This window comes from Aspergillus viridinutans, assembly GCF_018404265.1.
Source record: "Aspergillus viridinutans IFM 47045 DNA, scaffold_1, whole genome shotgun sequence".
NCBI classification, from domain to species: domain Eukaryota; kingdom Fungi; phylum Ascomycota; class Eurotiomycetes; order Eurotiales; family Aspergillaceae; genus Aspergillus; species Aspergillus viridinutans.
In genome coordinates, this window is record NW_025091217.1 from 4948280 (window position 1) to 4974975 (window position 26696).

General features: G+C 50.3%; 12 protein-coding genes across 12 annotated transcripts; 3 read left to right on the forward strand and 9 right to left on the reverse strand.

Annotated features, from left to right (window-relative positions):
* Window positions 1-218: 218 nt before the first annotated feature.
* Window positions 219-3440, reverse strand: Aspvir_001419 (uncharacterized protein; the record flags this gene model as incomplete). Its single annotated transcript, XM_043266541.1, has 1 exon — window positions 219-3440. The coding sequence occupies one exon, from the start codon at window positions 3438-3440 to the stop codon at window positions 219-221; it is 3222 nt and encodes a 1073-aa protein (XP_043122476.1).
* A 1023-nt stretch (window positions 3441-4463) lies between these two features.
* On the reverse strand, window positions 4464-5816 carry Aspvir_001420 (uncharacterized protein; the record flags this gene model as incomplete). The annotated part of the gene is made up of 1 exon (XM_043266542.1): window positions 4464-5816. One exon carries the CDS (start codon window positions 5814-5816, stop codon window positions 4464-4466), a length of 1353 nt encoding a protein of 450 aa, XP_043122477.1.
* Window positions 5817-6420: 604 nt separating this feature from the next.
* On the reverse strand, window positions 6421-7109 carry Aspvir_001421 (DUF4149 domain-containing protein; the record flags this gene model as incomplete). The annotated part of the gene is made up of 4 exons (XM_043266543.1): window positions 6421-6587; window positions 6644-6932; window positions 6991-7024; window positions 7078-7109. 4 exons carry the CDS (start codon window positions 7107-7109, stop codon window positions 6421-6423), a joined length of 522 nt encoding a protein of 173 aa, XP_043122478.1.
* Window positions 7110-7493: 384 nt separating this feature from the next.
* On the forward strand, window positions 7494-10211 carry Aspvir_001422 (ATP-dependent DNA helicase 2 subunit KU80; the record flags this gene model as incomplete). Its single annotated transcript, XM_043266544.1, has 11 exons — window positions 7494-7622; window positions 7680-7734; window positions 7794-7860; window positions 7912-7979; window positions 8042-8210; window positions 8260-8320; window positions 8373-8894; window positions 8952-9337; window positions 9390-9601; window positions 9657-10123; window positions 10182-10211. The coding sequence occupies 11 exons, from the start codon at window positions 7494-7496 to the stop codon at window positions 10209-10211; spliced, it is 2166 nt and encodes a 721-aa protein (XP_043122479.1).
* A 210-nt stretch (window positions 10212-10421) lies between these two features.
* Window positions 10422-11619, reverse strand: Aspvir_001423 (Qc-SNARE protein; the record flags this gene model as incomplete). Its single annotated transcript, XM_043266545.1, has 2 exons — window positions 10422-10473; window positions 10532-11619. The coding sequence occupies 2 exons, from the start codon at window positions 11617-11619 to the stop codon at window positions 10422-10424; spliced, it is 1140 nt and encodes a 379-aa protein (XP_043122480.1).
* A 516-nt stretch (window positions 11620-12135) lies between these two features.
* On the reverse strand, window positions 12136-13616 carry Aspvir_001424 (SIP1 domain-containing protein; the record flags this gene model as incomplete). The annotated part of the gene is made up of 2 exons (XM_043266546.1): window positions 12136-13210; window positions 13369-13616. The coding sequence occupies 2 exons, from the start codon at window positions 13614-13616 to the stop codon at window positions 12136-12138; spliced, it is 1323 nt and encodes a 440-aa protein (XP_043122481.1).
* Window positions 13617-13911: 295 nt separating this feature from the next.
* Window positions 13912-15634, reverse strand: dps1 (putative aspartyl-tRNA synthetase Dps1; the record flags this gene model as incomplete). The annotated part of the gene is made up of 2 exons (XM_043266547.1): window positions 13912-14589; window positions 14645-15634. 2 exons carry the CDS (start codon window positions 15632-15634, stop codon window positions 13912-13914), a joined length of 1668 nt encoding a protein of 555 aa, XP_043122482.1.
* A 395-nt stretch (window positions 15635-16029) lies between these two features.
* Aspvir_001426 (putative HAD superfamily hydrolase) lies at window positions 16030-17292 on the reverse strand (the record flags this gene model as incomplete). Its single annotated transcript, XM_043266548.1, has 2 exons — window positions 16030-17110; window positions 17168-17292. 2 exons carry the CDS (start codon window positions 17290-17292, stop codon window positions 16030-16032), a joined length of 1206 nt encoding a protein of 401 aa, XP_043122483.1.
* A 274-nt stretch (window positions 17293-17566) lies between these two features.
* On the forward strand, window positions 17567-18832 carry Aspvir_001427 (F-box domain protein; the record flags this gene model as incomplete). Its single annotated transcript, XM_043266549.1, has 2 exons — window positions 17567-17937; window positions 18067-18832. The coding sequence occupies 2 exons, from the start codon at window positions 17567-17569 to the stop codon at window positions 18830-18832; spliced, it is 1137 nt and encodes a 378-aa protein (XP_043122484.1).
* A 1082-nt stretch (window positions 18833-19914) lies between these two features.
* On the reverse strand, window positions 19915-22998 carry Aspvir_001428 (coatomer subunit gamma; the record flags this gene model as incomplete). Its single annotated transcript, XM_043266550.1, has 6 exons — window positions 19915-20147; window positions 20209-21024; window positions 21081-21428; window positions 21501-22467; window positions 22527-22837; window positions 22923-22998. 6 exons carry the CDS (start codon window positions 22996-22998, stop codon window positions 19915-19917), a joined length of 2751 nt encoding a protein of 916 aa, XP_043122485.1.
* Window positions 22999-23535: 537 nt separating this feature from the next.
* Window positions 23536-24448, forward strand: Aspvir_001429 (phosducin family protein; the record flags this gene model as incomplete). The annotated part of the gene is made up of 4 exons (XM_043266551.1): window positions 23536-23573; window positions 23637-23819; window positions 23896-24251; window positions 24306-24448. 4 exons carry the CDS (start codon window positions 23536-23538, stop codon window positions 24446-24448), a joined length of 720 nt encoding a protein of 239 aa, XP_043122486.1.
* A 519-nt stretch (window positions 24449-24967) lies between these two features.
* On the reverse strand, window positions 24968-26042 carry rsmA (putative bZIP transcription factor (Fcr3); the record flags this gene model as incomplete). The annotated part of the gene is made up of 3 exons (XM_043266552.1): window positions 24968-25487; window positions 25597-25850; window positions 25905-26042. 3 exons carry the CDS (start codon window positions 26040-26042, stop codon window positions 24968-24970), a joined length of 912 nt encoding a protein of 303 aa, XP_043122487.1.
* Window positions 26043-26696: the final 654 nt, after the last annotated feature.

Here is a 26696-nt window from a genome sequence, read left to right on the forward strand (position 1 = left end):
TTACATTTGCAACTATGTGAACGAATATGGCTTGTCCCAAACAACCGGATCTCGATCTCAGACAGCGGAAAACTAACAAAATAACCCACAAGGATTCTCCAAACTGAATCAGACGAAAGACCAATAATTCTGGTGGCACAAAGAGCAACAAACAAAACATAAAACTAAATCAAACAAGTCTACGGAGAGAGCATCAGCTCTGACCTATGCCCTTGAGTTCAAAAAGTTTCGCCAACGTCCCCTTTCGGGTTCTTTTCGGAGGGCAAGGAAACGCTCTTTGATCTGTGCGCGGTTGGAGACTCGTCGGCCCACCTGCTTTTGCTCAGTCCAGCAGAAGTGGGTTCATCCAGCTTTGAAGGAGCTTGGCCTGAAGCCGGACTAGCCCACCTGCTTTTGCTCATTTCAGAAGTAGTTGCTTCTAGCTTTGATGGAGCTTTGGCTGAAGCAGGACCAGCCAGCTGGCTCCCTTCAATTCCTGTGCTGGTAGGTGTGTTAGGCTGAGTCTTAGCCACGGCAGGATCTGCCCACTTGCTTTTGCCCATTTCGGCCGAAGCCGGTGCAGCCAGCTTTGGAACTTGGGCTGAAGCCGGGCTAGCCGACTGATCCGCTTCAGTTCCTGCACGAGTAGGTGCTTTAGTCTGAGCCTGGGTTGGAGTTGAGGTAGCCCACATGCTCTTGCCAATTTCAGCAGAGATAGACTCAGTGTTGGGCTTTGAAGGCGATTGAGCTGAAGCCGCGCCAGCTTCTTTGCTCTTCTCGCGCTTTGCAGAGGCGGTAGATGCCTCTGGCTTCGAACGGGGTGTTGTTGGGGTGTGCTTCCCAGATGATTTGCCCTTCGCAGACCCCTGTGTCTGATGAGACTGGGTTCCTTCTGATGTCTTCGGTTGCGCTTGGGTCGGAGTTGAGGGAGCCCACATACTCTTGCTCATTCCGGCGGAGGCAGACTCAGTGTTTGGCTTCGAAGGCGGCTGAGTTACAGTTGGCGTAGCCAGCCGGTCCCCTTCAACTCCTGCACGAGTGGATGGTTTGGGCTGAGCTTGGGTCGGAGTTGAGGGAGCCCACCTACTCTTGCTCAGTTCAGCAGAGGTAGGCTCAGGTTTGGGCTCTGAAGGCGACTGAGCCGAAGCCGGGCCAGGTCCTTGGCCCTTCTCGTGCCTTGCGGAGGTAGATGTCTCCGGCTTCAGACGGAGGGCTTCTAGGATGTGCTTCCCGTATAATTTGCCCTTCGCAGACCCCGGTGTCTGAGAAGACTGGGTTTCTTCTGATGCCTTCGGTTGCGCTAAAGTCTCTTCGAGCTGAGTTCCCAATGCAGCAGATTCGCGGCCCTTCTCAACCTCTTGATTATGTTCTGCTCGCGATTGCGCTGTGTCTGCTTTGTCCTCCTTTGCAGCTTCATCATCCCAGCCTGCTACGGACGATAGCTTTGGACCACTAATTGCTTTGGAAGCTGGTTTTGAAGTCCTGGGGCTGACCGGCTCAGACTGGGCACTCGCGCGGCGTTGATCGTCGGATGTCTGTACTTGTTCATTTATTTGAGCTTCGCCCTTTGGGGTTCCGGCTTCATCCTTTCTAGATTGGGCTTTCTCCTTTGGCGACTGGGCCTCGAATCCTGCGGCTTGAGCTGCGTTCTGTGAAGGCCCTTCATCGACAACGTCGGTCCCGGTCTTATGTGCGCCATGCTCTGCAGCAAGATCCTCATCGTTCGACTCAGGATTTTCGTTAGGACCCTCGTCCCTATCGCGTATAGTCACTAGATCAGCGGCGCTCAAGTCGAATTTGATGCCCAGAGCGGCCATGCATTTCTCTAGATGTCCCCAAATACTCATGTTCATGTTCCTTTGGTGCCACTTGTATTCGTCGAGCTTATGCATGGTTTCGGTTGATATATGCATCCGGGCATTCGTTTCCATGATATTCCTGGTTACTCTGCTGATCTTCTGCTTAATTCCGTCTTCAAGCTCCTTATTCCACTCGAGGGCACGATTGGCGGCCTCCCGCAGACTCTTGTGTTCCAGAGTGTGAGAGTCAAGTTCTTTTCTGAAGCATTGTACCTCCTTTGTTGAATCCTCGATTGCCCTTTCGATATCTTCCAATTGTTTGGCAAGTCCAGGGTCATTGTTCTTCGACTCGCTCGCAGCGTTCTTGACTTCATCCAAAGCTTGCATCAGCCCATGGAGTTGGATTTTCATTCCTTCAGTTTGTTGCTCCAGGTGTGCGGCTATTTCTTTCAAAGCTTCTTTCACTTGTGTTTCGGTGACGGTTGAGTCGAGTTTCGACTGGATTTCTGCATGCGAATTCTTCAGATTGGACACGTCTTGGTCGAGTTCGTCAAGTTCTTGTTCAATCTGCTTCTTGTCCAGGGGAGTCACTGAAGCCGCACGCTCGAGGGATAGCACACGCTTCTCTAGGCTCTGCAGTTGCTCCTGAACGATGGTATCGACACCAATTTGCAAGTCATTGCCCTCGCGAGAAAGTGATTGCAATGACGTTCGGAGATTCTCAATGTCTGCTTTGAGACCGCCGATAATCTCGTTCAGCTGTTCCTGATCGACAACACCAACAGAAAGGGACTGTTGAACCTTTGCAAGTGCAGACTCGATATTACCAATCCGCTTCTTCGCTTCTTCGTCAAGGGCTGAAATATGATCGTCCACTGTTCCGAGAATGCGCTTTTCCATGGCCGATGTTGTTGCCTCCAGGGTGTCCTTGGTGAGAAACTCGTGCTGATACAGACTAAACTCCTCAGTTGGATTCTGATCTCCTTGGCCGTGGCCGTAGCCGTCTAGCGGTTGTTCGTGTATGTTGATTTTGTGGTCCACGCGTCTGCTGAGTTGATTTAGCGCCTCCAGGGCACTTTTCACTGCTTCGGTGCAAAACCGAAGGTGACCATCAAAGACTTGCGCGAGTGTCATTTTGTTGGATTCCACATCATCTGCTTCCTTGCATTCGGCGCGCATGGAATCAGACCGGAGAATTCTTTGGAATTGGCGCAAGTTCTCTGGAATGTCCGTGATCTTTGCTCTGATGTTGATGCTGTCATGCGATATGTCGTCTTTGATTCCCAAAGCGATAGCAAAGCGAGCGATACGAATCCAATTCAGGGCCTCTTTCTCGCTTGGAAGTTCTGCCAACTTGTCGGATTTCTGACCTGACGTAGCATCCGTATCATGCTTGCGGCTGCGTTGGGTGAATCCCTTCCAGAGCACGAGAATGATAGCAATCAGTACAAGAGCTGTAAAGAAGACAGTCCAGTACAAATCGGCAGAATTCTGATCGAGAGGGATGTCAAAAGTTCTTCCGAAGAGCGTGTGATGTATCGTGGTAAGTGGAGGTGGTTGATCACTGCAAGAATTGCCAATATTTGTGGGACAAGGAGTCGTTAAATTTTGTTTCTGAGCATACTGATCCATAACATTCTTCAGCATGTCACCAAGCTCCATTGAAGTGTTCTGCGCTGGGCTTTCGCATGGGCCCTCGCATTTTGCAGCTTCGGGAAACACGAGAGGATGCCAATACCTGAGAGTGTAGATGGTGCTTGATACCTGAACGGAGCCAACAAGTCGCTCAAGGAACGTGTGATGAGGATCAACGACGGTGAAGGGGACATGCCAGTAGATCCCAGCGAGATTGGCGGCTAGAGAACTGAGCACGAATATCGTGGCCTCCATCCTCAGCCAGGAGGAAAAAGTATGAATTGAGGAGGCAATCTGAAATTCGAATATTCTTTCGAGTCCGCTTGCAATGTTAAGAAGAGAATAGGAGCGAGGAAAACCAAAGAGGGAAACCGGTTCAAGATCTCTTAGTCCTTTAGCAGTATATAGGATATATAAACTTCCCATGGGTCTTCCTTGTGGATGAGAATATACCGTGGCAACGAACGAACGTTCTTTGACAGATGAGGCTCCGGGACGATGCCATGTTTGCAAACGAGTTGAGTCAAAGAAACGATGACTTCGAGAATGAACAGAGTCTAGCTAGTCGTGCTTCAGTTGTGTCCAGTCGCGAAAGAAGATGAAACCTCGAAAGACGGAGTGCTGTCGAAGGGGGCAAAGCAGTTCGAATCAGGACCGGGGGGTTAAAGCAATTTGTGGTTGAGTCTAAAATAGTATCAGATGATAGAAGGGGAAGGATGAGAAATAACAAGAAGGACACATGATTCATTGTCTTTGAGACCGCAAAGGACTTGCGTTCGATGATGCTTTCTTTGTCCTTGTTGGGCTTTGAGCAGCAACAACCGTCAATGCATTCGGATCCAAGCCAAAGGAATACCTACGCTTCCCGTGCTAGAGAAAATTAGAATCCATGTCTTTGACATTCTCACCCATGTGTACATTCATCTATTGTTTTAGAAGTTTAGCCTTGACACTCAACCTTTGAAGGAGATCTAGCTAGCTGCGTCCCAACGCACAATGCGATCTAGTTTGATTGATTGAATTACTCCCATGATGAACCATAATAAATGCTCACACAAAACTTCTTGCTTTATGCATAGACGGGCTTGGGGACTGACGAGCCGCATCGTGGTCTTGCTTGTGCAAGTTGTGATTCTTGTTTCTGAACGGACATCTGCGCTTTCTGGGCCCAGACTCGCTTCTCACAGGTCGCTGACCATTGTTCTCTGCCATGCGTTTTGCGACTCTCTCACGCCGGATTCTTCGACCTTCTTCGATTTCCTCTGGAGTGGGTGCAGGGTATCCAGACGCTGTTGCCCACAGGGCCATTCTCGAGATTGGCTCCTCGCCTTCTCCTCGTGGCTTTTCGCTCACAATAAGGCTTGCAGAGTCGTTTCGGTCCACTTTGTCTTCCATGGCCTCATATTCAGTCTCCGTAGAACACGCCTGAGTGGTCGGCACTTCCTCTGCAGGCGCCATGATACGCTTGACCGGAATCTGTATACTACCATTCCGTTCAGCCTCGGTACTGACTTGAGCGAGACAGTTGCCCATTTGTTGTCTCCAGCGTTGAAGCTCAGACTGGAAATCTTTGCACTCGGCTTCAATGGCTTCGGGATCTGGAAATCTCCGACGTGCGCGTTCCAAATTGTCCGCAAAACTCTTTACTTCCAGGACATGATGATCAAATTCGTCCTGGAAGTGTGTCTCGAGTGCCTCTCGCAGTTCTCTGACTTCAGAATCAAGGAAGGTGGGTAGTTCAGCGCAAACCCGCTCATGCTCCATCGCTATCTGCTTCATGATGCTGTCGATTTGGTCATTCAGCATTGAAACAGCGGAGCTCATCCTTTTCAACAGAAACACTTTCCGGGAACGGACTTCGCTGATGAAATCTAGAATCTCAATGTTCGCTACTTGGAGGCAGTGTCTGCGAGAATACCAAGTGATTATGGATGTTACTGCTGGTATCATCAACAGAACAACCATAACGAAAAGCAAAACTTGCCGGTTGATAAGGAGCGCTTCACGATACAGAGTCCCAAAAGTCGGCCCGTTGGCATGATGGCCTGGCGTGGAGACAGCATCCTGACTGATTTGACCGCGCCATAGTGAGCCCAGCTCACTCAAGCCTGGGTCAAACAATGAATGCTTCTTGTGGTGAAGATTGTCAGTCCCTAGGCACGCGATATCGGACGCAGACAGTGGCATGGAAGCGAACGATGGCTTTACGTATGATGTGTGCAGTGCCCGCCACTGATCAAGCTTTTTCATGATACCGTCAAACATGAAAGCAAACATTCCTCCGACAACCTTCGAAATATAGATATTGGCGTAAGCCAGGTGTTCTGAGATCGATTGGACGGCTAATATGAAGATAGGGCTGACGACGGTGGCCACAACAACTGCAGCGGACAGAATAGACATTTCGCAAATGCTGGTCGACGGCAGTCAAGCGGGGACCGAGACTAAGCAGAAAAAACTGGCGCGAGGATAAAAATCGGTAAGGGGAGAGCAGACCTTCTTGTTTCTGATCCTGTCAGAAGTGAGGAAGAGGGGGGAGATAAATATCCAGATGCCCAACGATTAGCAATGGGATACAGTCACCTCTGGGACAAAGAGTTGAATGGCATTCAATTTGAAGCAGTCATTCCACGTACATGTCTCAGTTGACTCAAAGCATGGTATGCAGATATGCCTGACAAGTATACAAGGATAAAACACACAGGTTAGTGACACAAGTTTTATGGCCGAAGCCAGAGACCTTCCGAGCCAAACGCTGGTGGACAATATGTCTCAACGCCATGAGAAATCTCAAAGCAGAATTCAGATAAATGTGCAAACCGCTGCAACAGAAAACGAGATATTTAAGGAACTTAAGGGTTTTTCTCATATTTGCAGATGGGTTGATGTATGGTCACCTTGTTGGAACGATATATACAGAGCATTAAGAACATAAAGGAAGAGTCTGATAAACAGTAAGCAGTCCTGAGGTTAGCGATCAACTGAGAAGGTCCACTCAGGGAGCTCTTCAAGACAAGCGCTTGCTAAGCACTGTACCGTAATAAATCGTAGCAGCAAGGCTGATCATGTTGATCAGACTTGACAGACCATGAAGTCTGCCGAATTTCTTGTTCAGAGCCATCATCTCCTTTGAATGGGGTGCAGGGTCGTAGCTCTTCTTGCCATCACGAGTTTCTGCAGAAATTTAGCAGCCAGTAAGTACGACGGGATAAGAGGGCCCGCAAGCATACCCTGATGCTTCCTCTCGTTCATCGTCCTGACAGTGAGTGGGCGCAGGATGACCTGATTGATCAGCCCACTCACCGCAACAGTTGCGAGAGGCAGGAGTGTCCCAAACCGATTTTCAGGAGCAAGAAGACCAGAAATGCCATTGAGTTGACCACCTTTGCCGGAAGTCACGGCGACAACTACGGGAAGTGCGGACTGCAGCGTGAAGTACACGGGAAATATCGAAGTCTGCAACGTTGAGAACTGAGGGCGAGGGAGCACTCGGAAAGCAATGACGCCCCCAATAAATGTCTGTTGCGCCTTGATGTTAACAGCGTAGCGGATATCTAGCTGGCAGAATGAGGTTCACCTGGAACACTTGCACACCCAATAGGGTACCGTAGCTTGCGACGGACGTTAGCGATATGTTCACATCCTCATAACCGGGATTCTGTACCTGAGCAGATGGTAGGGACGAGGATCAGTCATATTGTCTGTTCAACAATTGATGATACACTTTATATCCGTCAAGGGACGAGCTGGGATCTTTTGATGCAGAGAAGACGATATGGTTGTCAGAGGTGGAGAGCTAGGGAATGTCGGAACATATTTCGACGCACTCTGTCCGTGGAAAGATAATTGTTGCAACGGTTTTTATTGGTGCTAAAGTATGTACACTCACTATGTACAATATCGACGCACCTTCCCAATAATGATGTCATGTGTCTTCGCGTTCTGCCTAACGCCAAATCGGGAAATATCGCGCGTCTGCCTGGAGTGTCGTGTTTGTCTATCCATCAATGACCATCCTTTATATGGCCCTCTATTCCATCATCTCCTGACTCAATTTCTCTTCTAGAGCTTCTTGAGGTCATGGCGGAAAAGGAAGCAACAGTCTATATCGTGGATGTAGGGAAATCCATGGGGGAGAAGCGCAATGGCCGATCAGTGACGGATCTTGAATGGGCCATGCAATATGTTTGGGATCGCATTACAGCAACTGTGAGGATACTATTAAGCATGAGATGTTATGACTTGAGGCTAATTGTTGGTCACTAGGTAGCCACAGGTCGCAAAACAGCCACAATCGGTGTTATTGGGCTCAAGACAGACGGTGAGACACCAATAGGTCATCAAGTTCCGTCTCTGTTCTGGGCTAACGTAGGAGAACAGGAACCTCCAACGAGCTTGATGATGATCCCCATTTTAAACACATATCCGTGCTTTCCGAAATTCAGCAGTACGTCTTTTCGATACGCAGGCTTCATTTACTCCTCATCTAATGTACCAGATTTCTTATGCCAGATATCCGAAGATTGGATGCATTAATCAAGCCGAGCAAGACTGATAAGGGAGATGGTAAACAACCTTCTCATATTTCTGTTACCCAAGATATGGGAAAGTACTCTGACTCTTTGAAGCTGTTTCCGCCATCATCTTGGCCATCCAGATGATCGTCACATATTGCAGAAAATTGAAGTATAAGCGGAAAATTGTGCTGGTCACAAACGGTCTGGGATGGATGAGCAATGAGGATCTCGACCAGATAACGAAGAAAATCAAGGAAGACAACATCGAGTTGGTCGTTTTGTCAGTAATACCGGCAGAGGGCACGAGGCAATGTGCTAACTATATCCAGAGGCACTGACTTTGACGACCCTGAGTATGGCTTCAAAGAGGAGGGAAAGGATCCGCAGAAGGTAAAGACTTATCGTGCTACCAGGAATGAATCTTTCTGACAGAGAATCATAGGCCGAAAACGAGGCTCTTCTCCGCGGACTGGTTGAGGATTGTGACGGCGCATATGGAACGCTGGAACATGCTGTTTCAGAGATGGACATTCCACGGGTCAAGAAGGTTAGAACGGTAGCGACTTTCAAAGGATTCCTACAACTAGGTAACCCAGAGGAGTATGACACTGCTCTTCGAATTCCGGTCGAACGGTACTATCGGACATATGTGGCAAAGCCTCCAAGCGCAAGTAGCTTTGTGCCACGCTCAGACGTGGGAGCTGAAGAAGAGCAAGGCGAATCGTCTGAAGCACCGAAGTCCGCTCCGGAGGGTGGCTCTCTCACAAGCGTCAGGAACCTGAGAACATACGAGGTCCCTGATGAGAATGCTCCTGGCGGTAAAACTGACGTGGAGCGGGAGGAACTAGCCAAGGGGTACGAATACGGACGGACAGCAGTACATATCAGCGAGACAGACGAGAACATCACAACCCTCGAAACGTACGCAGCATTGGAACTGGTTGGGTTCGTACAAACTGACAAAGTGAGTTTAACGCCTCTGATTTGCACGAGGGAAACAGGAACTTATGCTCTATTCCAGTATGATCGCTATATGCACATGTCGACAACCAACATTATCATCGGGCAACGTGGCAATGATAAAGCCTCACTGGCACTCTCTTCCTTCATTCATGCTCTCTTTGAACTGGAGTGCTACGCCGTTGCTCGCTTGGTGGTCAAAGAGAACAAGCCTCCTGTCATGGTGTTGCTTGCTCCTTCAATTGAACCTGACTATGAGTGCCTCATGGAGGTACAGCTACCATTCGCCGAAGATGTCCGGACGTATCGTTTCCCTCCTCTAGACAAGGTGATCACTGTCTCTGGCAAAGTAGTAACCGAGCATCGAAATCTGCCGAACAAGGAATTGCTTGACGCAATGAGTGAATATGTGGATAGCATGGACCTTGTTGATACCGACGAGGACGGGTGAGTCCATCGATTAGTACCAGTCTGTGCTCTCCCGCTAATATGCCACCAGAAATCCGGTAGAGGGCCTTCCCATCGACGACTCATTTTCGCCGGTATTGCATCGCATTGATTCTGCGATCCGTTACCGTGCTACACACCCAAATGACCCAGTGCCTCCCCCCTCAAAGCATCTAACAAAGCTTTCTCAGCCGCCACAAGACCTGGTAGAGAAATCAAAACCTTATCTACAAAAGCTTATGGCGGCCGCCGATGTCAAGAAAGGTTCGCTCCAATCAATCTCCCTCGGCAGGGGTCACCACTTGCTAACCATTTCTAGTACCGCCCAAGGTCAAAGGACGCAAGCGTGTTCGTGAGAGCGAGAAACCGCTTTCTGGTCTCGACGTTGATGCCTTGCTCCACCAAGAGAAACGCGCCAGAATCTCACCTACCAATGCGATCCCCGAGTTCAAACAGACTCTGACCCAGGCAGAAACGATCGAGACGATCAAAGATGCCGTGAAGCAAATGACGTCAATCATTGAGGATCAGATCAAGAATAGTCTTGGTGATGCGAACTATGACAGGGTCACCGAGGAGATGGGAGTAATGCGGGATGAGCTTATTTCGTTCGAGGAGCCCGCGTTATACAATGACTTTCTAAGGCAGCTGAAAGACAAGTTGTTAAAGGAAGAACTCGGTGGGGATCGGCGAGAACTGTGGTGGGTACTTCGCCGCAGTAAGCTGGGGCTGATTAGCCAGCCTGAATCAGATCAATCAGATGTGACTGAGGAACAGGCGAAGGAGGTGAGTGTTCGATATCATTGAGTTCCGGAAGCATATACTGACGTTCTATAACAACTAGTTCTTCTCGACCCAATCTGACAAATCTTGATGCAGGATGTATTAGCTAGCAATGACGGGAAAGAATGACAATAGATACCAATTTGACGAGCTTTCCGACGCCGCCGCCAGAGTAGATTAAAGACAGTACAAAGTGATAGCCCGCTCAACTGCCGAAAATAACATGCAAGTCGCTCCTCTAAATGGTTCAGAAATAGTGAATAGAACTGTGTAGAAGCGGAAGTGCCCGTGAGACGCCAAACTAGGATATTTTGCCAACCCTCTTCTTGCCGATTTCGACCTTCTTTTCTAACCTTTAGGAGACAGACGTTAGAATGGTTTATTAAAGCTGGGACAAGGGCTGATACATACCTGTCCGTATCTTCATCCGTGAGCTTCAGAAGTTCATTCTGAATCTCCAACTCCGCATTGATAGCGATCCCCAGTTCCTTCTGGCGTTGTACAATCTTCCTCAACTCCTCGATACTCATATCTTGATCCTCCATCGTCTGCTTCTGCAACTGTAAAACACCCTGATTATCCAGCTCGCGAGTCCGCTCCGTCTCCTTGCCCAGCACCCTCCCCGAACGAGCAGGCTTCCCGCTCGCAGACCCAACCAACGCCTCCTTGTCTTGTATTGACGCAACCGCATTGTCAATCCTACTCTTAGCAGCCATCGCGTTCAACAAATCCTCCAACCCATTCTTCTCCTTCCTCGCATTGACCAGCAAGTCTTTCCTCCGTCGAATCTCCCCTTCGCCCAGCGCATTCCCGCTCCCCCAAGCACCCCTCTTCCCAGACGCAACGGACCTCGCATCCGCATTCGCATCCCCAAGATTCTTCAGCCCGTCCTCCAACGCCCCGATCAGACTTCCAGCCCGTACAAGACTGCTCTTCGCCCGCGCAGAACTCTCATGCTGTTTCTGCGGCGTCGTCTCCTGGTCCCGTCTTGTGAGATGGAGCCGCGCATCATGCAGATGCGCCTTCATGTCGCGGTAGCAGTCAAGCCACAGCGTCGGGTCCGTAATCGCGCTCTGGGTGCCCACCGCGCCGGGCTCGGTGATGGCCGCATGCAGCTTGGCGGAGGTTGTGGCGCTGCCGTTGCCGACGGCGGAACTGGGGAGGTTCAGGAACGCGCGCCAGGCGCTGCAGTTGCGCCATCGGGGGTCGTCTGCTTCGTTGATGGCGCGGAGGTATGATTCGAGGCCCTGCCGGCGCTCTTCCCGGAGGGTTGGGTTTGAGACAGTGTTGGAGAACCAGTGTTTGCCGGGGAGGGGGGCTGGTGGCGGGGCGTTGGTTTGATTCAGCAGGGAGCTGTGGAAGGCGACAAAGTCGGAGTAGCGCTTGGAGATGGTGAAGGAGCGTAGGGGGAGGCGGAGGGTGATATTGTAGATTGTGTAGGGGGATGAGGTGTGTGAGGTGGTAGCGGTTGGGATGGAGATTTCGACGTTTGGAGCCATGGCGGCGGCTTTTCCGGAGATGTAGGTTACTAGTTATGTACCTCCTTCATCTATGTACCTCTCGTCATCAACATGAGAGAACAAAATAACCCTCTTGGGTATGCGATGGAATTGAGGCGACGAGGAGAGGCATGGGTGTTGGAAGGATGAATGACGGACGGAGATAAGAGTCGGTTGGGGGCGCGCGGCCTAAACAATGACGCAAAGAGTCATTCGTCCACTGTTCATTATACTACTGGACCACATGCAAAAGCAGGCATCAGCAGACAGATGTCAGGATATTCCTTAGTCTCCAGGCATGTACGACTTCTGAAGCAGATAAATACATTTTATTTACTACGGTCGTAAATTTCAATTTTCTGCCCTTTACAGTAAGCAACAGAAGACTGTTGCATAGTCCTCAGTCCTCACACTAACTGGGACTATCGACAAATGTCAAATTGGGTATCTCGGATTTGCCTGGGGTAAAAGGCTGTTCAGAAGCGTCTCAAAATACGACATTAGGTAGAGGTCACGCTATGTGGCAGGCGATGAGGAATCAATCCACAATTCTCGCTCCTTGAGAAGATCCTTTTGCCCAAAGTACTCGCCAACAACGGTAATAATCATGTCGAGCATCGCCCGGGTCTGCATCGCCACTTCAATAGCACTGTCCTTTGTGCTCTCTTCAGCGTCATTGGCGACGTCGAAATTGGCCGATTTGTCGGGTTCCAGCGTTTCATTTTCATTGCCCTGGAGCATCGCTTGAAGGCGCGCTTTGGCTGCGTCGAGGTCTTCTGCAGGCGGCTCCCTTGCCGCATCTTGCATTTCATGGTCAGTCTGCTCAGCGGCGACATCATTCTCTTGAGCATTCTCGGGATGTTCGTGGTCGTCTTCCGGAATCTCGTCTTCATCCGGTTCCTCGTTCGATAGATCGCCGTCCCGCCGGGCAGCCTTGGTCTTCTCATCCTCCTCCCTCATCTTATGCAATATCTTCACAGCCCGTTTGCCCAAATCTCGAATATCACCCACTTCTTCAGTCCCCAGTTGTCCGACATCGCGGCACTTGCCCAACAGTCCCCAAGCCCAGGCTCCAATTCGTCTGACCCGTTCCGCATCCCCGCTTCTGACATTCTCGGACATCAGCCTGGCCATTATTCCCAGCACACCCAGTACGCTGTCCATATCCATACAGGCCAGCTGAACTGTCTGCGGGTCCACCGCTAACAGAAGCCGTCGCCACTCCTTGCGGGCAGTCTTCGAATGTCGGGGGAAACTGATTGGATGCGAATCGTCCAGTGCAGCAATCGCGCTCGATGGTGGCGTGCATTTCAGGATGGATCTGAGAAGGAGAAAACGATGGCGGAGGAGATTGTAGTAGCTCGATTGCGCATCGGAGTATTCGTCTTCCTGTGGTCCCGTAGCTGCTTGCGCGATTTCCGGTCCGGCAGGAGCGGCCATGTAGACACCGTCTGCGAAGAGACCATCGCGCAATGGCGCAGATGCTGGTTCGGGCTCTTCCTCTTCTGTGATCGCATCGTTTGTCGTCCCCGTTGGCGTCTCCGCAGGTTTGGGCGCGGTAAACAGGAAAGGTAGAGAGTTAGCTTCGGATCTGTACTCTCATGAAAGAGTCATTGGCCGGCGATTAGCTTTCGAAACACCAAATGCTCGTCGCAAGTGAGAACTATACATGGGGCAAATGACATTTAGACATTTAGCAAGCGGGGAACAGGATAACATTAACGAGGATCCGAAGGGGAAAAAGCTTACCGGACCATGCGAAGATACTCCATCCCATCCTCTGCTTCACCGTAGAACAGCTCATCCTCCACGTCGACGTCCAAGCCTGGAAAGGCGCTCTTTTGCCCATACACGGGGTGGTTGCGAGGGCGTTCGTAGGGCGTCACGGCGGGCGTCATCTCGTCGGCATCATCCTCTTCAGCATACGACGGACGGGGACGTTTCGGGTAAGGAGATGATCCAGAGGCAGATGTGGGTGGTTTCCGCTTCTCCGGCATGATTTGAATGTGGGTTTGCGTTTCAGAGCGTTGTTGTTCTGATGCTGACAGGCTTCATGATTCTCCGAACCAAAAAGTTCCAGCCTCGGGAGCTTGGGCCGCCTCTTAAAAGGGCAGCTCATCGGATGCCTTGGGCCCTTGGCAACCAAAATCGCCTCCACTGAAAGAACGCTACGAAGACAGTCTTATCCGAAATAGTCCCTGAATATGATTATGCGGCTTATCCAGTCTCATGTTTCCCATTATACTTTTGTTCATACGGGTATGTAATGTCGTCGCTAGCTAAACTAAATGCTTAAGGGCGCAGGCGCTGGGGGTCACGAGGGAACAGACTTGCCAAACGGACATTAGGCAGGCCCAGGAAGAACATGACAATACGGTTCAGGCCCAAACCACCACCCGCGTGGGGAGGACAGCCCTGGCGGAAAGCAGCCAGGTAATCTTCGAAGCCCTCGTGCTTGGGATCGAGGCCCTTGGCGATCATCGACTCCTCGAGTTCCTTGATGTCATTGATACGCTGCGCTCCAGACATGATCTCCTCGCCACGCATGAAGAAATCATAAGAGTTGGAGAACTTGGGGTCCTGGGGGCAGGCCTTAGTGTAGAAAGGCCGGACGGCCATAGGGAACTTGTCCAGCACGTAGAAATCAGTGTCGTACTTGTCGCGGATGATCTGACCCAGCTGCTTCTCCATCGCGGTGGTCAGATCGTTCTCGAATCGCTCCTGCTCAGAAACATCGACACCGGCTTCCTTGAGCAGAGCGACACCGTCCATGTAGTTGAGTCTCAGCGCCTTGCCATCCTTGGGAAGCTTGAAGTCGCCAGCCTTGGGGTACGACTTCTGAATAATGGCAATCTGATCCTTGTAACGCTCCTTGAGTTGAGTGAGAATGAAGACGAGGAGGTTTTCGGCAAACTCCAAGACCTCGTGGTAGTGGCTGCGGAATGTCTTCTCAAAATCGAGACCGGCGAACTGAGAATTGATTAGGATCGATCGATTTTCAAACAAAACAGATTGATTGGCATACCTCGGTCAGATGTCTGTGAGTGTTGCTCTCCTCAGCACGGAAGACAGGAGCAATCTCGAAGACGTTCTCCATGTCACCCGCAATGCACATCTGCTTGTACAGCTGGGGGCTCTGCGCCAAGTAGGCGTTGCGCTTGAAGTACTTGACCTCAAACACATTGCTGCCACCCTCGGTGGCGGCACCGACTAACTTGGGAGTGAAAATCCACCTCGATCCGCTCTTGATCATGTACTCTGCAAACAGCTCCGCAACACCACTCGAAATCCAAGTAATGGCCTGGCTAGTTTCTGTTTGTAGATCAAGAACACGGTTGTCCAGACGAGTCTTGAGAGTCACAATAGGAGCGCCCTCTGCGTCGACCAGATTGCCCTCCTCAGTCGTCTCTGGCGGCGGTCTCTCGGCATCCTTAACCTGCATAGGAAGCATCTGGGGGGCCTCTGAGATCATGTAGACTTTGTGAATGTGGATTTCAAGGTTGCTGAGGGTAGCCGAGGAGATAGGGATGGCAGGCTTCTTGACGACACCGGTAACCTGGATGATGGAGTTGACGTTCAGCCCGCCCGTATACTTGATCATCTGTCTCGAGATGGGCTCCGCAGCCGCAATGACAGCCTGCACCTTCTTTCCTTGCTGCCTCAGCATCAGGAAAGCAAGTTTAGCACTCTGAACACGGGCATTGTCCACACGAGCCACCACGGTGACCTCCTTCTCATAGTACTCGTCGCCGAGCTCGGAGAACTTCGTGAAAGGAACGACATCTTCGGATTCGGGGAGCAGGCCGTACAGGCCCTTGGCGGTGTCGTTGGCTTCAGCAGCAGCAGCTTGAGCCTTCTCCTGGGCCGCACGAGCCGCAGCCTTCTCGGCCTTGGCCTTTTCCTTTGCCGCCTTCTTCAAGGCACTCTTGCTGGGACCCTTTTCAGCTCCTTCGGCGGGGGCGGCCGCGGGGGTTTCCTCGGGCTTGGGGCGAATGGGCAATTCGGAGTCCGCCATGGTCGCTGGTGTTTCACGGAGTTTGCAGACTGAATCGGGGGAGGTGGGTGTCGTTATGACTCTCTCAAGCTCGTGAGTCAATGAGATGCTCCAACTCACCCCGCCAAATCGTCCTAGCCCTAAGCCCTAGGAGGGGCTTCCCTTAGAGTCACGTGGTTGTGCCTTGATGCCTCAGGTATCATATTGTACGCTTACCTTCGGCGTTTGAAGTACAGCTCTGGAATAACGCTATATCTTCAGAAAGCAAATTCAATACAGAAGGTTTATGGTATCTCAGATATTGACTTATTATAACGCAGGTCTGCCAACACTATATATGCTTGCTTCCACTCGAATATTCCACAAGGCATGCAGTTCGCTCTATACAAAATGAACCATCCAGTTGATCTAGTCTTTCATCTGGTGACTCTCCACCCAGAAGTCTTTATTCCCCATTCGACGGCCTTCTGTACATCATCAACGATAACTTTTGGAGTCCAAGCGGGTTCTCCTCCTCTGTAGACACCAGTGCGCACGAGAATTGAATGCCAGTTGCTGCCATTTCCGCTGCGGTAGCTGTTTGCGCCTCGAATATCGGACTCTGGGTTGTCGCCAACCATATAAACGTTCCGTAATGGTTTAGTACCATCCGTTCCAAAGATCCTTGTGCGATTGCGCAGCAGTTGTCGCTCCGCGAACTCATACGTTCCTTGGTATGGCTTCCCGATGATCGTCTTCTTCAGCTCGACGCCTTTGCTTGGCCCTCCGGTGATCGCGGCCCAGGTGCCTTCCAAGGCCTCGCGAAAACCTCCCTGGCCCAGACGCGGTAAATGGTAAGCAGCTGCCCACCACAAATCTGGATTTGAAAAGTACAGATGTGGCTGGCCGTCCTGTAAGAATCCCTTGTTTGGGAGATCCGTTCGCCCATTCTTGTCCGATAGTGTACCCAATACACCCTGCGATGACAGTAGAAGGTCGATGATCACATGGGCGTCCAACCCCCAGTCGCGGGGGTCATTGAACACGAAGATGGCATCAATCTTCAATCCCTTGGTGGGATCTCGAGGGTCCAGCGGGTTCGGTATCGGTCTCGCAAATTTCTCATAGTAGTCTTTGAAAACTTTGGAGAACGGCCAAATGGATGGATTGGCCATGAAAATATCGCCAGGAGTCAGCACATTCTTGAAGCCATACTGCTCCGCGACCCGACGGCAGCTATCGCCTTCACCTCCGACAACTAGCACGCATTTGTTCTCCAAGGAGCTATGTTCATCAGGCCCCTTCACAAGCTCTGCAAAAGGAGAATGGCTTTGAATGATGACCGAGGAGTCCAAGGGTACCTTGAGCTTCTCACTGATCTCCCCTACTCGCTCTGTTTCATGTTTCCCACCGCCGTTTGTCAAGAGGATGAACGGGATTCCTTGGCCCTTGAGAAATGCTAGTGACTCGGCCGCACCGGGAATGGGCTTGGACGACCGGAGGAGTACACCATCGATGCTAAGTCACAATGTCATTAGCGAGGGTATTCACAAATTGCGATGGTCTCAAACTTACTCAAATGCGAATGCAAAGTCTGGAATCTGAGATGTGGAAGTGGCAGTGTGGATGGCTTTGCGACAAGAGTAAGTGTAGGCGCTCTGCAATCGTCCAAAAGAGCGCCAAAGAGGTTGCGGTCTCATTCTAAGCAAACGTAGCTAATCAGAAGATGTGTCTGCTATGTATCAGTGATATGCGCATATAAATATGTATTGACAACGGTGCAATTGAGTGTAGAAAGTGAATTGACTCGGAGACGGGGAGATAAAGCGGAGTAGCAACAACAGCGGGAAGCGGGCCGACAATGAGATCATTCACCTGGTTATTATTTAATCTCTTATCAGACCAACATCAACGGCCCCTCTGCCTCTCTATTCTGCGCCAGTATCATGGCATTCTGCATCTTATACGCCCCACATGCACTCTACTCGCCAAATCTATCTTCCTACTGAAATCGTTGTGCAAATCGTCCGCTTTGTGGCTGCAGATGAAGCGCATCGTCAAGAGGCGCTATACGCATGCTGCTTAGTATCGCGTCAGTGGTACTCCGCAGCCGTCTCCTTTCTGTATGAAAAGCCCCGGCTACATATCGGAAACTCTTTCCAGCAGTTTGTATCCACTTGTTCAGGAGTCGGTGTACGGAGGAATAAATTGAATCTGGGAAGTTTTGTCCGCCGCCTGGATCTCAGTCGCCTGGTGCACCATAGCTCCAACAGCGTGACTGCTAGACTGCTTGGCCGGGTCAAGCAGAACCTAGAAGTTTTCCTGGCTCCAAGAGTGTCGTTTGCGTAAGTATTGACTCTCTCGTTGGGACTTGCCGGGTTTTCTTCTCATTACAAAGCTTTCATGATTCCATCAATTGAGATTTGCCGCCTGTTTTCCAGACAGTGATTGACCTTTTCTAACATGAGTTACAGTGTCAACAGCCTTCCTGCGCTGTCAAAATGCACGAATCTCCGCCATCTTGACCTCTCTCTGGTTGCGGATCCGATTCCCTTCCCCAATCTCAAGAAAGCGTTAAGCCGTCTGTCGCGACTGCGTACCCTTCGACTTCCCCGCTCAACCAACCTCGATGTTCCCGACTCATCACGAACAGAATGGCCTCCCCTCCTTCATAAGCTGCAACTGAGCGGTCATTTCTCAGCCACCACGATCCCCTCATTCTCCTGGCCGCCTGCTCTCACCAGCTTGACTTTGAAGAATTGCACGGATTTGTCGGTGACAAGCATTGCCTGCTTGCTCAGTAGTCCGCAGCTGAGCGAGACCCTGAAACACCTTACAATATCCTATGCAAATCGTGGGCTTGAGCCTGGGTCTATCAACGCTGTGACGGCGTTCCTACCCGGCCTGACATTTCTGAGTGTCCCCGGCGATATGGTAGATGAGACGTTCTTCGATGTCCTATACTTCATGTCCCCGCCCTTGGCTCTTGAAGTGCTCGAGTTCGACATGCCCAATTTGGACCCGGTACTCCATTTTGAAACAGCGTCCTTAATCATGGCGCTGGACAAAGGCCTGAGTAACGTCCGCTCCATCGGATTTTCGGATATATTCTGCACCGACGAGCGCATTGTCGAAGACGAAGAAGTTGACGATGTCCTTCATAAACATGCTAAGCAGATAGCTGAACAAGGTGCGCCGACCGCGGTCGACGAAACTGAAGTCGGCGTATATTACATGTGACTGGCATGGCTCTCTGATTCTATGAGGTTGCATATACACGCCGCAGACGATTCATGATAATGACTTATGACCTGGGAACACTGTTGCCTCCATGATGACAAAAGTGACTTTCACCAGTATGAACTTACAGCATATATTTTTACGTTTTGTCAACGTCATATACTCTAGACACAGTTGCTCCACAGCTAGAATGAATGTATCAATAATGTACCATCAAATACATGGCCCGTTTACCATGTACCGGCTGACAAGCCCACAATTTATGCTATGTAAGATTTTCCGACGCTTGAATCATCAATCTCCCGAAGCTCATTCAGACAAAGTTTCCTTTCATAAGTAGGGATGCAGGGTTGTTCATGGGGAATTTCTCGACGTGTATACTATATATCATTCTCCCGATGAGCAGTAAAATCGGACAAAAGCTCGAAGCGCTGGCAAACTTAACTCTGGAAAGATAACAAAGATGTTTGGTCAGACAACAAGGTCAGAAAGAGATCAATCTAGAGTGCTGCCAGTCTTATCGTGGCGAGTCCTTCGCGGACAGCTGTCGACCCTGAATTTCTGTGGAATGGCTTCATCCAGAGAAAATAAGGTGTGGTATCAAAAAGGCCTGACCATAACGAATTCTTTCACGACTACAATGTGTCTCACTGTACAGGGTTGGTCGACAGGTATGAAACGGGGACTTGAAACATTTTTGATCCATTTTGTTTCTTCAACGACTAAGTACACTCAGGGTCTAACTAAGGTCCCCCTGAGTCATACTACTGCCCTCCTGGGACGGTAGCGCGACAAGAGAGAGGAAACCAGGGACACTGAACGTCCAGAAAACGACGAAATAGAGGATATGGGATAGAAGGTCAAAGAAAAAGGACAGATATGTAGGAACCAAGTGGATAACGGGTTTTGGCAACTACACAAAAATAATCATCGCCTCTAGCTTGACACCTCAATTATAGGTAGAAACTGGCAATTGAAGGAAAGAGGAAGAAAACGCAGGAAATGGTTCTGGTCTCATGAAAATGCAGAATCCGTCGTTAGTGCACGCCTGCTGGAACGTGTACCCATTACAATATACAACCTTAAGCAAGGGCTGCCATGACAGCAGGAGTGACACCCTCCTCCTCCGCTCGGATGGTGATCTTGGTAGTGACACCCGTCTTGCTTGAGAAAGCCATCTTGATCAAAGCTGCAACCCTACCACCTGACACAGTCTTTCCGAAGAGCTTGAGCGTATGTGTGCTGTTGCTAAGGGCCACATCTGAGCCTTCTAGAGGCTGGAGAGAAAGGGCAGTGATCAATTGCTCGGTGGCATCTGCAGTCAAAGTCAGTATATCGAGTTGGATTCACGTTGAAACGTCGAATTCGAGACGCACCTGAAATGCTCTTCATGTTACTGAGCTGTAGAGTCTCGCTGACTTCCTCCCCGTTCGCACCGGTCTGCTCCCAGACGTGGTCAAAGCTGCCGGCAAACGTGGGAATGACATAGTCGCTGCCAGTAAGCTCCAAGTCCTCGACTTGATACTCGTCCTCATATCCGCTATCCTCCGGCTCGCCGGTTGTAGGGTCGACCTCCTTGCTGGTAAATTTCAAGATATTTGTAAATGATGTGACAGGGAAGCTGTGTTCGCCGGCGAGTTTCTTGAAGGTGACGTATACGATACCAGGCTCATTTGTAGCCAGCTTGGGAGCGGGCACGATGAACTCTTCTTCCAGGACCTCTTCCTCGGAAGGAGTGGCGACTACCGTCACGTCCTCAAGAACCGTATCGGGCAGAGTGTTCTTGATGTCGTACTGCACCACAATGTGCTCCTTGAAAACATGCTTGACGGCTGTCACCACGTATTCCGTCTCGCTCTCAGTAAGCTCTACAGGCACAGAGGACTTGAGCAAAGTTCCGTATGCCTTGAGCTCTGGAATCTGCATGAGTTGCTCGGCATATTTCTGAGTTGCCGCTGCGGTTGCCGCCTCGGCGACGCCGTTGGCCTTGCCTTTGGGAGGGCCGGCAGAAGGAGCCTTGAGGGTGGGAGTTGCTGTCGTGAGCTTCTTGGTTCTCTCTTCGGCCAATGCTTGTTCTTGTGTGACAACAGGAACCGTGGAAACGTCGAAAGCCGCGGCAAATGTCTCCTTGCTTGTTGATGTCACGTACATGACAAGCTGGTGTTCGAACGTAGAAAGTGAAAACATAGAATCTAGTTATGTAAGTTACCGAACATAGCAGGTTGAAATCAAACGACTTTATACATACCGTTCTTAATAAATCGTTCGGCCATCTCGTCCTCTTCCGCCATAAGACGAAGATTGAGAGCAGCTCGGTCTCGTACCTCATCATCCGTGTCGTCAAGGCAGCGTGTAAGAAGGACGGAGACACTGGATTTCACTTCAGGGTCCTTCTGTCCGACGCCAAACTTGGCCAGGGCCGTGACAGCGGCAGCTCGTACAATAGCATTCTCCAGGACGACTCTATTGTAAATGTAGCGAATGTACTTAGTGGGATGAGATGTCTTGGGCCCTTCTACACCGAGAAGGTGCAGAATTCGGACCGACAATTTGGTAAATTCACAGTCCTCGATAAACTCGCAGAGGTGGGCAAGGGCTAGTTATTGTTAGTTGGGTTGCCAAACAACAAGGTTAAAAGGAGAAGGAAGTAGGGTTGGGGAGTTCGCACCATCTTCTTTGCTCTCAGGAACGAATTTAATCAGGTCGAACATGCTTTCAACGACACTCCGCTTGAATTCATATCCACCCTCGTCCCTGAGTATGCCGCTGAGGAACGCTAGCATACCGGCCTGTTTGCTGGGGAACTTCAAGCAGAGAGTCCGAATAGCTTCGACGATAGTGATCTTGAACTCATCCGTGATATCAGCCATAAAACCAGAGATCTGCTTCATCAAACGATCAACACTGGCCTCGTTGCCAGTCTTGAGCAGTGTTGTGATGGCGAAAGTGGCGATGGAACGGTTGGAGTTGGAGATAAGAGATTCAATGTCAGGATTGCACACATTGACAACATGAGGCTTGAAGCTGGCAAAGTTGTGGAGGATACGAATGGCTGCAAACTTGGTGATGGCGCGGGGAGAAGAGAGGAACAACTGGAGGACATGAACAGCCTGGGACGCTTCCGCATCGGTAACATCGCGCATATCGCAGATTGCCTTTGCCGCCTCAAAGTTGACCATCTCATGCTTATGCCGGAGCCAGCCATCAAGCATCTGCATCATCGGTTTCCTCAGGCCTGGATCCTCCTCCGCCAACTTCGCTGCTAACCGCACCAACAATACCAGCGCGGCGGGGCTCTTAACAACACCCGCTGCTCCATACTGCTGGACCATCTTCACTAACGCCATCCTATCATGCGAACGCATCTGGTACAAGAGACCAATGGCATGATATTGGGTCATAAAGTTTGATTGCGAGATAGCGTGGGTCGAAGAGCTGCCCCCGAAGCCAAGGAAACCGGTCGCCTGCTTCGATGCGGATGCAGCTTCCTGCGTCTCACTCTGCCATCTACGGACGACATCGCGCGCAATGGGAAGGAGGTGGTATGAAGAAACCAGTGCGGCGGAGGAGACAGAAGGCGTCTTGTCGACAATAGCGGTTTTGATCAATCGCTCGATACCTTGCACGGTGGTGGCCTTTAGAAATTGCATCAGCTGCTAAGCTTAAAAAATGTAGTACAACAAATGATGCTCACATCAATAATGCGGCACAGAGCCCGAATGGCGTTTGCTCTGTAGAGGACGTCGCTACCGACGGCGGTATCCTTCATGATAATGCTTGTCGACATGATGACATCCTCGGCCGTATTTGCGAGTTCTTTCAGAATAAGGTAGACCATTTGTCGCAGGGAAGGATCCTTGTTCTGGAACAGTTTCGAAATGCCGAAGAATAGCGTGGTCGCCTCGTTCGTGGGGAATTGCTCCCCCGTAAACATGAGGACAGCGATCTTGGTCAGGAGGGTTCGACATCTTCGTGGAGAAATTGGAGAGGAATTGAAGAGACGTGCTATCAACCGGCAAAAGGAAGAACATAATTAGTTAATTGCATGGTAGTTTGGTAGCATCTTCAGGGGAACCGATAATCCCCTTACCATCTTGGAAGACGGAGGTCCGATCAAGCTTGATCATGACTTGATCAGCGTCCTCATCCTTTTTGATATAGCTCATGGTGAACGAAGCTGCTGATCCAACAGCAGCGGAGAGTTCTGTTCTGATACCCTCTTCTTGTGTAGGTTACCGGTAAAGGTGACGCCGGGGTCAACAATGGAATAAGGACGGGCGGGTAAGTATGATGGGTAAGTCAGTAGCAATTGGGTGTGCAGGCGGTGTAAACGATTAACGCGCCCTCATTATCCGCGAAAGGTGAGGTTAAAAGAGGGAAAAGCAAAAGGCCAGGCCAGTAGGAGCAGTGTCCAATCTCAAGGCAAGGCTACTGACCCTGTTCCAAGGGAGAATCGAGCATGAATGGAGAGGTTGTTGCCAAAGCAGCTCCCGATGCCCATTGTACAATCTCCAGGTGGCCTTCCGCGTCTGTGGGTGCTCTAGCCACCGTGGCTGATGCTGCAAACAGAGCAAACACGCGGCATGCATCATAGCATCGTCCCAAATACTCGGGAGCCTCAACAAACAATTGCATTGGAGCTATCATCTATCTAAACTTGCGATTTCTATTTCTCACGACAGATCAAATTACTTCTTCTCATCATGGAAGTCCAAGTAGACCCCAACGAGGATACTGAATGGTAGGCAAATCACTCTCCGTAATTCCCTCACCAAAGCCCCGATAATCACTCACCCCACCCTAGGAATGACATTCTCCGCAAGCATGGCGTTATCCCCGAAAAGCCCCAGGACCCTGAACCATTGATCCAAGAGGCCCTCGTGGAGGCCGAACGAAAAGCATACGAGAATAGACTCGAAGACAAAGACCTAGACGAGCTGCACGATCTCGAAGATGAAGAAGACGATGAATTCCTCGAACAATACCGGTACGGCGTCAACCATGAGAACCCCGGTATCCCAGCTGCGGGCTTTGGAGCTTTCAGGTACTGACCAAGAATCCAGCCAAAAGCGCCTCGCCGAACTCTCTACCCTCCAAAAAACCAGCATCTACAACCAAGTCTACCCCTTACAAAAAGTCGACTACGCCCGCGAGGTAACAGAAGCCTCCAGCAAATCCTTCGTGCTCGTCCACCTCACATCCACCAGCGGGAACGCCGAGTCGCGGATCCTGTCCGACCTGTGGCGTCAACTGGCTATGAAATTCGGCGACATTAAATTCTGTGAGATCCGCGGCGATATGTGCATTGAAGGGTATCCGGAGCGGAATACGCCGACCATTCTAGTATACAAGGACGGAGAGATTAGAAGGCAGCTTGTCACATTACGGGAGCTCAATGGACCCAAGACTAAGCTTGAAGGTGCGTTTGTTGATGGTTAGTGTCGTATAGAAGTTGGCTGATGTTGTCTCGCAGACCTTGAGCGAATGCTAGTGGACCTGGGTGCTTTGAAAGAGAGCGATGTCCGTCTAAAGAAGCGATCTCACTCCTTCGACGAGGAGCGTCCATCAAACATCAGGAATGCGAACGTCGAAGATTACGACGATGATTGGGACTAAGAGAACAATGACTGCGAATTATATTCTAGTACAAGATTGCTTTTGTCATGCTGATTATACGATAACGGTTCGTCGATCCTTTTTACACTCATACGATGCATACGTTAAATATGGGACACACCCAAAAATGATACGGGTCAACTGGGGTTGTTGATCAACTCACCTTCATTTACAGATTGAGACTTTAAGTTCATGTCAAAGGATAGGTGACTGGGGAAAGCGCAGTTGTCCTTCATGAATACAAGCATGTATATAACAAACTGTGAACCATTCAGTCCAAAGTCAAACGCTAGCATTCTCGGCGATCATTACTTCGTATCCCATACCAGCACACATGTGCGCATTGATGAAGATAAACGAGATTAATTGATAAGCGTATACCGATCCCAGACACGATTCCTGCGCCAAATAACACCCCTCGACATAGCGCCATATCCTCCCGCAATCAGCTTCCAAACGCACCAAAATTACATTTTCAAAATCATAGCATAGCTGGGCCCAAATTCGCCTCTGCCAAGATCATATCAATTCATCGCGGCCAGCCGCAGCGCTCGCCTCAATGACCCGAAGCACCTGGCCTTCCCTGAACGCCGGACCCTGTCCATTACACTGAGCCAACCCCTTCAACCGCTTAGAGACATCGCCAATATCCACAAGACCCTGCTTGTAAAGTTCATGCCCCTGGATAAGATCCCAGGTCGCTCCGGCATCGAGGAGCCTCTCCCCCGTCTTTTCGCAGATCGTCACCCGATGCGTAGGCGCCGGCTCCCCCTTCGGCACAAGATTCGAGTAAAAGTCAGTAGGGGTGTACTTCATCGGGCCTGTGACGGTCGGCTCCGAGTCCAGATGACGGCCTTGCGAACTCGCCAATTGGCCCGTGGTAGCCCGTAGAATCTCATTCTCCGTTGCGTACTTGGCCAGTTCCCGCTTCAGCCGTTCGTTGTCCGCGGCTAGAGTGGTGGATTCTTGCTCGAGCGTGCTGACTTTCTCTTCCAGTTCACGGACATGACGCTCCTTTCGTTCGCGGAACGCTCGTTGACTGGAGGCACCGATCCGGAGATATGTTAGCCGCACTTATTCCACAGCATGCTTCCAGCGCGGGGGTATTGCAGCCCTAACACTTTCACAAGAACGAATGGATCACATACGCAGCTCGGTTCTGTGCCTTGCGTTTACTTTGTGCTGGAGTCAGATTGTCCTTTTCCTCGCTGCTGCTCCGATGCTGGAGTTGGTCATCGCCGCCTTCGACGGATCCAGGCTCCGCATGGATATTGGGGAAATCATTGCTCGAAACCGAGTGTTTGGAGAAGGATTCAGGTGGAGAGTGCGGTGGAGGGACTAAGGACGAAGGGGCGGTGGCGTTGTTCTGACTGCGAAAGGAGGGATCGAATGGATGATAGTTCTAGGATGGGACAGTATTAGTATCAGTTCAGCATAATCGGCAACGTAGGGAAACAACTAGAGAAGTAAATGGATCATTGAGATCATCGCCAGTAGAGGCTGGGTTGTTCGGATCGGGTGTTGGTAGTCCGTGGAGATCGTAGATGGGGAATGGCTGCTGTGACTGAGAATTGGAATAAAATGAGTAATCCATATCTCTGCACTTCTCTCAACTAAAGCACGTCTTCTTGCAGTAGATAATCGGCCGAAGAGAGAGAAGGTGAAAATACAATGTTGATAAAATTGCTGAGATGCTTCCTCTTATCGATGAGGGACAGCGGTCAGGATGGTACGGAGACGGCTTTTATGGGGCTGAGCCTTGGAATTGCTTTTGTTGGGAGAGCCCAAGAAGCTAAGAGTAAAGGAACAACATGGACGCAAAGCAACCAAAATTTCGCCGCTCCGCATAATTGAGACAAGCTTTTAAAAAGCATGGCATGATTCTGCGTAATCATAATGATGATGATGTAGATGTAGATATAGAAAGCACTTCGGAGCAACGCGGGGTGGGTTCAGTTCAGGCCAGAGGGACATCATGGCAGCTCCAATTGTCGATGTCAACTAAGGGAACTGCCCCTGATAATCCGACCGAATCGAGCACAAGAACTCTCAGGTAGCTTATCGATGTCACCGCTCCATGACAGTGTGAGTTCTTTACTACGTCAAATCCCCAAGGCACAAAAGGAGCTATAGACAATTACGACAGTGCCAACACAGTGATACTGCAAAGACGAAGGAAATTGATTCACGACAAAAGACTGAAATATTATCTGAGTGAACGAAGAGACAGTTTGAGAGACCCTAGCCG